The 12,777-nt window shown below is 42.0% G+C and overlaps 1 protein-coding gene across 4 annotated transcripts in view; it reads left to right on the forward strand.

The window, feature by feature from the left end:
- The window catches only part of DYM (dymeclin), a 375,320-nt gene that overhangs the window by 305,703 nt on the left and 56,840 nt on the right, over positions 1-12,777 (forward strand). For all 4 annotated transcript variants that reach the window (XM_033421381.2, XM_049697847.1, XM_049697848.1 and 1 more), the window contains one exon: positions 3,119-3,232. In XM_033421381.2, the coding sequence (XP_033277272.2) occupies positions 3,119-3,232 (114 nt within the window). The remainder of the gene's footprint in view (positions 1-3,118; positions 3,233-12,777) is intronic.

A 12,777-nucleotide genomic window follows, 5' to 3' on the forward strand; every position in this document is an offset into this window, starting at 1 on the left:
AGGCATCACAAAAAAAGAAAATTACAGCCAATATCACTGATGACCATAGATGCAAAAATCCTCAATAAGATATTAGCAAACTGAATTCAACAATATATTAAAAGAATCATACACCATGATCAAGTGGGATTATCCCAGGGCTGCAAGGATAGTTCAATATCTGCAGTATGGAGTTTCCTCAAAAAAATGAAAAATAGAACTACCATATGACCCAGCAATTCCACTCCTGCATATGTGTCTGAAAAAAACAAAAACACTAATTCAAAAAGATACATGCACGCCAGTGTACAGAGCAGCATTATTTATGACTGCCAAGATATGGAAGCAACCTATGCAACCTAAGCAAACTATGAAAACTTCCTCAATCTGGTACTAAGTTTAATTTTTCTGAAAATAATAAAATTAATATAAATTTCTTGGGAAAAGTTGTACATAAATTCATCAAGTAAAAAGAGAAGAGTTGTTAGTTGACACTCAGTTATGTATTAAACTAATGGTGATCATGTAGGTTTTAACCTGCAGGCTTTCCTAAAATTTACTTTCAGTAGATTTCACTTGATAATCCTGACTGGTTTGGGTGAGATGACCTGTGCCACCAAACTCAGTTCTTACAAACTTTTCGCCTATATCAGGCATAAAATCAGGAATATAGACATATAACTACAAAGAAATGTTATTGATTGGATACATTGGTGGGGTACTAACATTCATGGGTTTCATCCTTAACAGACTACTTTTACATGTATTATGATTGTTTCCTATGCAGTAGATGGGGCAACTTTTTCATTTTATAAACAAAGATACTGAGATACACCTAATGACAATCATAGTTACTGACATTTTGTGAGCACTTACCATGTGCCAGGCATCGTTCTTTGTGCTCTGCAAGTATTAACTTAATTCTAAGAACAACCCCATGAGGCAGGCATTTTATTTTTCTTCATTTATAGATCAGGAAGCTCAGGCATGGAGATGTTAAATAACTTGCCTAAGTTTATAAGGAGAGCTGGGATTTAAATGCAAGCAATCTGACACCTGATAAGTGCTCCAAACCACTGCACAATTCTACATCTGGAAGAAGTTGAGCATCTTACAAGTCACATGGTTAGTAAGTGTCACAGGCAGGACCCAAACTAGGCCTCTGACTGAGTATTTTGTAATGTACACTACCATGATGTCTTAAATCCATTTAATTATACGTTTGATCAGTGTCTTGTCCCCCAGTTATTACCTTGCATCTTTCTCTTTTATTTCCCTTTTATTGAATTTCAGTTGCTGTACACATTGCATCTTTCTTGCAGACAAAAAGTATCATCTATTTCCTTTGTAAATTCTCTAATTATTCCTTCCACTGAATAGGTTGTCAAGGGTATCATCGGTATCTTAAGTAAAACACAAAAACTTCAGGTACAGCCAAAATTCAAAAAATATTTTCACAGAATTTACTTATTTTACACGTATAAAATGTCCATTTAAAAATAAAAAGAGGGACTTCCCTGGTGGTGCAGTGGTTAAGAATCCACCTGCCAATGCAAGGTACATGGGTTCGATCCCTGGTCCGGGAAGATCCCACATGCCACGGAGCAACTAAGCCTGTGTGCCACAACTACTGAGCCTGAGCTCTAGAGCCCAGCCCGCGAGCCAGATGATCCCATGTGCCACAACTATGAAGCCCACGTGCCTAGAGCCCGTGTTCCGCAACAAGAAGCCACTGCAATGATAAGCCCGTGCACCACAACAAAGAGTAGCTCCTGCTCGCCGCAAGTAGAGAAAGTCTGCGCGCAGCAACGAAGACCCAGTGCAGCCAAAAATAAATAAATAAAAAGAGACTTAATTACAATTTATGAAAATCAGTTATAGTACCTGCTGTGTCTAAACTCTTGTGAACAAAATTTTATCCCAGAGAGCTTAAAATCTGACTTGGAAAAAACAAGACCCATAGGCACATGTTGAAAACCAACCTGTCATGGACAAAATAAGCAACTTGCAAAGGAGCTGGTGCCAGCCAGCAAACTGCCTGAGATAAAGAAATGATTTATTTGGAATCAACAGCAGTGTAACCAGGCATTGGCTGCCTTTGTTTTTGCTCGTTGCCACAGTCCTTCAAGGCACAAGCTTGTTAGGGTTCTGGCTCCAGCTGGGTCTCTACTTTCCAGAATAAATCTATTTCAGTGGCATTTATGTCATATCATGCACCTTCCACTAGAATGGTTAGGAGAAAAGTTATTGTGCATTTGAACAATTAATATTTAGGAGAGTAATCTTGAAAGAAAATCTAGAAAACTGTTTGGAAATAACTCTTAGTTAACTTAAAATAATTTACCTATAAAATAGAAAACATGTAAATGGAAATACTCAACTTTTTAAGAAACAAATTTTTATATTTTTGCAGGCATCTCTGACTATAAACACTTGTCTATAGTGTATAGTCTCTTGAATAAAAAGTGACTTATGGTCTTCTTGATTTATTGACATTGTGGTTTTTAAGTGATTTCCTAAAAAATGATGACAGTCTTTTAGTTTTTAATGACAAGTGTTAAGAGACAGTGTTATTTCCAAATGTTACTGTGTTAGCACCTTGCTACATAGTTCAGGCTGTGCTGTGACATGAAACCAAAAAATTACAGCTTGCTGTTGATTATCCCCGGTGCTCAGAGGTAAGAGTGTTGTGGATAAATTAAATTGATAAGTAATCCCCAAAACATCATTTTAGCCATTAGCTTCAAATTTCTTTCTTATTAAGACTTTTTCTGGACAACTACTATTAAGCCTCAATATTAACAGATATTAAGCTTTAGCTTTCTCTTCCTACCTTCTGATGGGTGCTGCTCTCTAAATGAAATATGAATGCAAGGTGAGGCAGCACAAGGAAGTGCAGAATTCAGGAGCCTGCTTAATTCACAGAATGCATCATCAACCCTGAATATTCAGGGGTTGGCTCTGATTCAGCCATCAAACCGTTTATACAGAGGACTTATTTAGGAGAGCTAGTGAATTGAAAGCCAGGTCACTCGAAGAAATGGAACGATGATCCTTTGACTACCATGTGAGAAGGGCATCTACTGAAAATACCTCTCATACATCTACTTGTTTAAAAAAATAACACTTTACATTCCAGGTGATCACCTTCTTTAGCTCGAGGTTGCTACAAGCTGGAGCTGAGCTGTCAGTGGAACGGGTTCTGGAAATCATCAAGCAAGGGGTCGTCGCACTGCCCAAGGACAGGCTGAAGGTAAGACTGGGGGAAGAAACATACTGTTGTATCACTTGATGTAAATATTAGTGTCTGAGTGGGCTCTATTCAGAATCATACCACTTACCCAGCACTTGCACTGGAAAAGGCTCTCTAAACTTGCGCTGCCTACTCTACTGTATATTGACACACAGAACTGTGGTGAAGGATTCTGACAGTCTCCTAGAAGAAATAGCAAGAGGACTGTCTTCACACCACTGCATAGCCTATGAGTAACCACTGTATATACTATGAGTAATTCATATATATACTATGAATAAAGGAGCACCTTACTTTTTTAACCCAGTGAAATAAATACAGGCTTGTAAGTATCATCAAGGGTTGATGGGAAGATGGTGGTGGTGGTGATGGCGATGATGATCACTACAACAGTAGCTAATATTTACATAGTGTTTTCTCAGTGCTTTTGGGAGGTTCTAAGTGTCTTACGTATATTAACCTGACCAATCCTTACAACAGCCCTTTGACGGTAAGTAGTGTTATCATCCTAATTTTCAGATGAGGAATCTGGTGCACAGAGAGGTTAAGTAATTAACCCAAAGCCATATAATTAGAAAATTAGGAAACTAGGAGATTCATACCCAGGCCATCTGGCTCCAAAGTCCACACTCGTAATCACCACGCTATTTACTGTGTGCCTGGGAGTAGCTGTAGAAAAGGATCCCTTCATGGAGGAGGTAGGGGAAATATTGTATTTTGAGGAGGCATTTACATTTGTGTGTTAGATATGTTTCTAAGTGATCTCATGATGTAAAACTCATACTTCAAGACTAATTTTCCCATAGGAAAATATGTAAGGGGGATATTTGGGGGAAGATGCGTGAATGTACAGCATTGTCGCCTATTTTTACCTTAATACTTCTTTTAATTTTTTCCTTCATTACCTCTCATGTTTTTAGAGTGCTCATTCCTAAATGAACAGCACACAGGGTGTCATAGTGACTGTTTGGCCTTCTTCATAATGTTTTATCAGAACTAGCTTCTGTTCCAAAGTTACTATTTGGGGGCTGTGTTTTTCAGCACTATCACTAGAACCGCTGCTTAATGAACATTGTAGGATATGAAAATATTTTCAGTTATAATAACAGTTTATAAAGCAACAGCACATTAGTCATAATCACTTGCAGAAGTTCCACTGTCCGTAAACAGCCGTGCAGTTCACGCAGTGCTGAGCAAAGGAGGGGTTTCTGCTTATCAGCTAAAATGGCACCACCATGTGGCTATAGCATAAAACCTGATTACGGTTCACCAGACCCTCCAGCTTTGACTTTACTCTCTTTTCCTGACAATTCCTGAAGTGTAGAGAATTCATATTATTTCCTTTCTTACCTAAAGTAAGACATCTGAGGTCTTTCGGGTTTTTTCTCACTGTTTCAAATTTATTTGAACTCTACCATGTTAACCAGTACAAAAATCCATGATGATTAGACTGGCAACTCATAGGAACTGATGGATCGTGGTGTTTAAGCTAGTCAAGAAAGAAGTGGAACTATCAAGAAACCATAAGGAAAGGATAATGCAGAGGAGTCAAGGGAAGGGGGATTTTGATGAGATCAAAGAGCCAGCATAGGGCTTCCCTGGTGGCGCAGTGGTTGAGAGTCCGCCTGCCGATGCAGGAGACACGGGTTCGTGCCCCAGTCCGGGAAGATCCCACATGCCACGGAGCGGCTGGGCCCGTGAGCCATGGCCACTGAGCCTGCGCGTCCGGAGCCTGTGCTCCGCAACGGGAGAGCCCACAGCAGTGAGAGGGCTGCGTACCGCAAAAAAAAAAAACAAAACTGAAACCCCATCGTGTCTCTCCTTTTGCACTGGTTTCGCATTTCACTGTACCTCCCCACCCCCAGCATCCTGTTTACCTCCTGTTCCTCTCCCCTTGTTCACACAGCTCTAGCTGCTTTGTTCTTTTCATTATTTCTTCAACATGCTTGGCATCCTCCTGGCTTTGGACCTTTTTAGTAGTTGTTCCTACTGCTTAGGACTCTGCTCTGAATAAGCATGCCTAATTCTCTCGCCTCTTTTTTTTTTTTTTTTTTTTTTTTTGCTAAAGGTTTGCCCGGACCATTCTCTGTAAGACTTTCTCCCCCCACATCCTCACGGATACTCCCAGACCCCCTCAAGCTGCTCTACCTTTTCTGTATTTTCCAGAGCATTTATCACATCCTAGTACCCTAGATCATTTTGTTATTTATTATATTACGCTGATTGTTCACTGTCTGTTTCCTCCTGCTAGACTGTGAGCCCTGAAAGGGCAGGGACCTTTGCTTACTATGTGCCCAAGCACTTACAGCAACACTGTCACAGAGCAGATGCTTGAGAAAGACTTGCTCAGTGTTGATGGAACCTTGTGGCAAGCTTAAACCTAATGTCGTATGTTCTCATCATTGGTCATTGCCATGTTCTTTTGTGCTTTCATCCCCATTCCTCTTTGTGCTTTCTCTCCCCAGATGCAGCCTCCTATTACTTCCCTGCCTCCCATACCCTACACTGCCTTTTTAAACCCCAATTTCATGGTCAGGATGTATCCCCACACTCTCAGTCCCTGCACTGAATCTTCTCTCTTCACCACCTCTTTAACTGAAACCTGGTTCTCCCCTCAGGACTCCCAAACCCCTGCAGCATTTGGAAGTAAAAGCTGCTTGTTCTTTCATACTCCCCACCCTTCGGGGTCTGGAGATGCAGTTGGTGTCTTCTTTGTTTTCACTGTTGTTGCTTAGCTATTATCCTTCTACCCTTAAGTACAAGGCTCTGTTCATATGAGGCTGGTACCAGCTTCTTCTCCTCCTTATAGCTGCCACCTACTGACTCCTAGGCCTCTCTCTCATTTACTGTAGCATCTGGCTCAGTCTTTCTTTCCGTCCATGGCTTATCATCCTGGGTGCCTATGATGCCCATGTGTATGGCCCATCCTTGGCATCCAATTCATTAACTGGCTCAGTCACACTGACTTTCATTCACATCTGTGTTATTTCAGTCCCCCACTCATGGCCGAATCCAGATCATGTTGTCATGGAGATCTGCTCCTTTTGAACATCTTTGGTCTAAATATACTGCTCTCCAATCACAACTTCCATTTCTTCTACTATGCTGTTTTTTTTTTTTGGTTTTGGTTTTTTTTTTTGCAGTACGCAGGCCTCTCACTCTTGTGGCCTCTCCCGTTGCGGAGCACAGGCTCCGGACGCGCAGGCTCAGCGGCCGTGGCTCACGGGCCCAGCCTCTCCGTGGCATGTGGGATCTTCCCGGACCGGGGCACGAACCTGTGTCCCCCGCATCGGCAGGCAGACTCTCAACCACTGCACCACCAGGGAAGCCCAGGGTTTCAGTTTTTAATAGGACCACTCTGGCTGATGTGTTGAGGGTAGACTATAGAGCAACAATGAAAGCAGAGAGATCAGTTAGACTATTGCTTGACTTGGACCATGGTGGAAAGGTGGAAGTGCTAACAGAATTCGTCCAAGAAATTGTCTGGTGGGCAGAGGAGTGCACTTAGGCCTTTTAGGAGACAGCTATAGTCTGCATTGATTACAGAAGCTCCAGGGAGTGGTGGCTGAACGTAGGTTCTGATGGACTGTTTAGAGAACTGGTCTGCAAGTACTGGAAGAACTGTTTATGGAAGTGGATTTGGACTTGGACTAGGCGGTCTCAAGGACAGCTTTCAGATGTTGGCTAGCTGAGTCTTTCATCGTTAGATGCCTGGCTCTGCTTTGCTAAATGTTGTGCGGCTCAACAGTATACGCGAGCCGCTCTGCTGCTAGTTCCTAGAGGCTGTCTGTACGAGGCCATTCAGAGCAAACTTTGGAGGCCACGCACCATAAGACAATTTGGAGAACCATCAGAGGATCACCAAAATTGTGAAAGGACACAGGGAGTGATTAGGGGAATTCACCGGATCCAAGCAGAAGAGACTTGTCTTCAAGTACTGGAAGAATTGTTTACAAAAGCAGATTTGGACTTATGTGTGGTCTCAGGAGTAGGACTAATGGGTAGAAGGAACTTGCATTTCAGTCCCATAGAAGGGAGAACTTTCTAAGAAATGGAACTACAGTTGACCCTTGAACAATGTAGGGGTCCAGGGTGCAGACCCTCCACACAGTCGAAAACCCAGATATAATTTATCATCAGCCCTCTGTATCCACAGTTCCTCTGAACTCACAGATTCAACCAACCGTGGATTGTGTAGTACTGTAGTATTTACTGTTGGAAAAAAATCTGTGCATAAGTGGATCCACCCAGTTCAAATCCTTGTTGTTCAAGGGTCAACTGTATTTAGAGATGGAATAGGTAACTTCTGGGAAGTGGTGCATTCACTGTCACTGGAGGTGTTAAGAGTAATAGGACGATGGCCACTTGACAGGGATGCAAATAGGTTCCATCTTGCATGAAGCTCTTATCTGTTGGTCCTAGCTGGCCAGCACGGTAAATGGAGAAGGATTCTAAGGCTGAGTTCAGATGCAGCAGGAAAAGTGCTGAGATCCATTAGCAACGCCTGCCATTGGCAACAGGAGCACATGTACAGTTATTTGCCATTCCAATTGTAAGGACTCAAATATTGGTGGGGAAAACCAACTGTGTGACTTCTAAGAACGTTTCCATTCCTAAGAGTATAATTTTGTCTGTGTATATACTAAAATTATCATTCTCCACAAAGCAGGAAACTGCATAAACTTTTGATAACAGTTTTTACTCTCAGAAGATGCAAGAAACAATAAGGAAATATTATTAATCTGGGGATTTTTTATGACAGAGATCACCTTTCAGTTCATAATAGCAGAGGGCATACTCAGGTTTGTATGCGAAAGAACATAAATTGCTAAAAGTTGTATATGGTTCATAACAAGAAAAAATGTAGTTCAAGTGGGATGGAAAACAAATAAAATTAAAAATATGAACTATCCAGTCACTGATTGTTCTGTGTAAACAAATATGAGAACTACGTTTGTACTGAAGTATCTGTTTGCAACTCTGTGTCACATTCGCCTCCTTCTCCAGTCTCCTCTGCGTCACAGAGAAGCATTCAGAGTACACTTCCCAGAATCCTCCCGTCTGTGTAGTTCCAAACTGCAGTCGGCCAAGGAGAGGCACACTTGCATGCAATTTGGAAAGCAGAAGAGAAGAAGCCATTATTCTCCAGAGGCAGCTCCTGCCTGGCCTGGTGCTGTAGGCAGCCAGGGTCGTCGATGTCTCCCCAGAGATACTGAGGTTTGCAGCAGCTTGCAGTGAGCTCTTGAGAACCTCCTACTCCAGTGCTGAAGACAGTCTTCTGTTGCAGCTTCCCTGATCTTGCCTTTCCAATGGTTGCATAAGCCTCTATTTTCCTTACAAAATCCTTTATACTCGAGTTATAGAGAGGACCTTCTGTTTTCCCTACCAAACCTGTCAGAGAAATAAAACCCCTGATTGCGAACAGAAAGCAATTTAATATAGGAAATTTGAAAGTCACTGAAAGGACTAAGGAAGCCAACTTCAGCAAAAAACAGTGCTGGCTTTCAGGAAATCAGAAGTGGCAAGAATGTCGTCACTGATGGTCTGGCCTGCCTGCAGACATCCATGTGGAGATCTGCAGGAAGATTGTAGAAACCACTGTCAAAACGTTTGCTAAAGCCCACAGTCTGCCCACCACTGTTACCAGAGCACCAGTGGCTTCTGTTTCTCTTTTGCCTTCTGAAATACAAGTTCCTCTTCTTGCCACAGTCTAACCCAAAGCCCTTCTGGAGAGATGCTAGGACATGTAGTTTCCAGGCTTTCAGCATGAAAGGGGAAGAAAGGTGCTTGAGTTGCCAGCAGCGTGGCATACGATCAAAAGAAACTAAAGAAGCAGAATGAGAAGTTCCTTGATGAGCATGGATTTTTTTTTAAAGGATACCTGCAAAAGATAGAAAGAATGGTATGTACAGAGGCCAAAAGTAATGGAGTGGCATGAACTTACACAAACGTTGTCAAAGACTCGAATTGGAAGGGGCCTTTGATCCTCTGAGAGGAGAAAGCAAAGAAAATAAGAAATTGTGGGCCTTCAGCATTGGAACAGTAGACAAGATTACATGATTGATTGACTGATTTATGCATTCTCCCATTTTCAAATGCTAGTTTATCTCCTTTAGTGAGAATAATCTCCAACTGGAAAAGAGTATATCCTCTAAATAAAATTGAAGCCTAAGGAGGCAAAAGAGTTGTACTCAGAAAACTATAAAACACTGATGAAAGAAATCAAAGATGACATAGGGCTTCCCTGGTGGCACAGTGGTTGAGAGTCCGCCTGCCGATGCAGAGGACACAGCTTCGTGCCCCGGTCCGGGAAGATCCCATATGCCGCGTAGTGGCTGGGCCCGTGAGCCATGGCCACTGAGCCTGTGCATCCGGAGCCTGTGCTCCGCAATGGGAGAGGCCACAACAGTGACAGGCCCGCGTACCACAAAAAAAAAAAAAAAAGATGACATAAACAGATGGAGAAATATACCACGTTTTTGGATTGGAAGAATCAATATTGTGAAAATGACTCTACTACCCAAAGCAATCTACAGATTCAATGCAATCCCTATCAAACTACCAATGGCATTCTTCACAGAATTAGAACAAAAATTTTTACAATTTGTATGGAAACACAAAAGACCCCGAATAGCCAAAGCAATCTTGAGAAAGAAAAACAGAACTGGAGGAATCAGGCTCCCTGACTTCAAAGTATACTACAAAGCTACGGTAACCAAGACAGTATGGTACTGGCACAAAAACAGAAATATAGATCAATGGTACAGGATAGAAAGCCCAGAGGTAAACCCACGCACGTATGGTCACCTAATTTATGACAAAGTAGCCAAGAATGTACAATGGAGAAAAGACAGCCTCTTCAATAAGTGGTGCTGGGAAAACTGGACAGCTACATGTAAAAGAATGAAATTAGGACTTCCCTGGTGACACAGTGGTTAAGAATCCACCTGCCAATGCAGGGGACATGGGTTCGATCCCTGGTCCGGTAAGATCCCACATGCCGCAGAGCAGCTAAGCCCGTGCGCCACAACTACTGAGCCTGCGCTCTAGAGCCTGCAAGCCACAACTGCTGAGCCTGCACACCTAGAGCCCGTGTTGTGCAAGAAGAAAAGCCACCACAGTGAGAAGCCCATGCACCGCAACAGAGTAGCCCCCGCTCACCACAACTAGAGAAAGCCCGTACACAGCAACGAAGACCCCACACAGCCATAAATAAATAAATAAATAAAGTTATTTGTTTATTTTTTAAAAAGAGAATGAAATTAGAACACTACCTAATTCCATACACAAAAATAAATTCAAAATGGATTAAAGACCTCAATGTAAGACCAGACACTATAAAACTCTTAGAGGAAAACATAGGAAAAACACTCTCTGACATAAACTACAGCACGATCTTTTTTTGACCCACCTCCTAGAGTAATGAAAATAAAAACAAAAGTAATTAAATGGGACCTAATTAAACTTAAAAGCTTCTACACAGCAAAGGAAACCATAAACACGACGAAAAGACAACCCTCAGAATGGGAGAAAATATTTGCAAATGAAGCAATGGGCAAAGAATTAATCTCCAAAATATACAAACAGCTCATGGAGCTCAATATCAAAAAAACAAACAACCCAATTAAAAAGTGGGCAGAAGACCTAAACAGACATTTCACCAAAGAAGACATACAGATGGCCAAGAGGCACATGAAAAGGTGTTCAACATCACTAATTATTAGAGAAATGCAAATCAAAACTACAATGAGGTATCACCTCACACCAGTCAGAATGGCCATCATCAAAAAATCTACAAGCAATAAATGCCGGAGAGGGTATGGAGAAAAGGGAACCCTCTTGCACTGTTGGTGGGAATGTAAATTGATACAGCCACTATGGAGAACAGTATGGAAGTTCCTTAAAAAAACTAAAAATCGAACTACCATATGATCCAGCAATCCCACTACTGTGCATATACTCTGAGAAAACCATAATTCAAAAGGACTCATGTACCCCATTGTTCATTGCAGCACTATTTACAATAGCCAGAACATGGAAACAACCTAAATGTCCAGCGACAGATGAATGGACAAAGGAGATGTGGTACATATATACAATGGAATATTACTCAGCCATAAAAAGGAATGAAATTGGGTCATTTGTAGAGATGTGGATGCACCTAGAGTCTGTCATACAGAGTGAAGTAAGCCAGAAAGAGAAAAACATGTCATATATTGACGCATATTTGTGGAATATAGAAAAATGGTACAGATGAATTTATTTGCAGGGGGAATAGAGACGTAGACGTAGAAAATGGACATGTGGACATGGGGTGGGCGGGGAAGGGGAGGGTGGGACGAATTGGGAGATTAGGTTTGACATAAATACGCTACCATGTGTAAAATAGATAGCTAGTGGGAACCTGCTGTATGGCACACGGAGCTCAGCTCAGTGCTCTGTGACGACCCAGATGGATAAGATGGGGTGGGGGAGAGGGAGGTCCAAGCGGGAGGGGATATAGATATACATATAGCTGATTCACTTCATTGTACAGCAGAAACTAACACAACATTGTAAAGCAATTATACTCCAATAAAAACAATAAAATAAAACTTAAAAAAAAAAAAGAATGGTATAAGCATAATGGTATAAGCGCTGCCAGCCTTTTTCATCTTAAGGCTCAGATGCACAGTTTCTGTGCATGAAACGATGCTGGCAGATATAACCTGTGAGTAAAATTTGAGAACTCAAGCTCAACAATAATACTAATCATGCTACAAGACACTTTTCTAAGAGCGTTGTAGCACTATGAGTTGATGCTATTATCCTGATTTTCTAGACGAGGCAACTAAGGCTCAGAGAGGTTAAATTACTGCCCAGATGCAAAGCTGGGCTTCAAACCAAGGCAGTCTTTCTCCAGCGTCCATTTTGTTTACCACTGTCCTGTACTGTCCCCTTCCGTGCCGGTAAGACCGCACTAGGATCGTTAGGTTCCATCTGAGCATCACATTGGTAAACCAAGATGTGTGCACAAGCAGGTGAAGTTATAGTAAAGAGCCTGTAGGTCACTTAAGGTGAGGAGTAGGGGATACATAACCTGGAAAAGAGAGAAAAATATAAAAACTGTGTTCAGCTACTTTAAGGACTAATACTGTGAAAGAGGAATTAAGCTTCTCATTTTATGCCAAGGGCAATGGGTAGTAACTGAACAAAGACAGGTATTAGTTCCACCTAAGGAAGTGTTTTCTGATGGGTAAAGTTGTTTAGCAGTCCATATGAGGCTTCATGAAGTGGTGAAGTGTCGTATTCACAATAAAGTCTGGATGGTAAATGTAAAAAGAGCACCAGATGACAAAGGAACTCAAATCTATAACATAGGGGGAAAAGATTGAAAGAGTTCATGTTAATAAAAAGGTACACAGGGGCTTCCCTGATGGCGCAGCGGTTGAGAGTCCGCCTGCCGATGCAGGGGACACAGGTTCGTGCCCCGGTCCAGGAGGATCCCACGTGCCGCGGAGTGGCTGGGCCTGTGAGCCATGGCCGCTGAGCCTGCGCATCCGGGG

Source organism: Orcinus orca, chromosome 15, assembly GCF_937001465.1.
Source record: "Orcinus orca chromosome 15, mOrcOrc1.1, whole genome shotgun sequence".
Taxonomy (NCBI): domain Eukaryota; kingdom Metazoa; phylum Chordata; class Mammalia; order Artiodactyla; family Delphinidae; genus Orcinus; species Orcinus orca.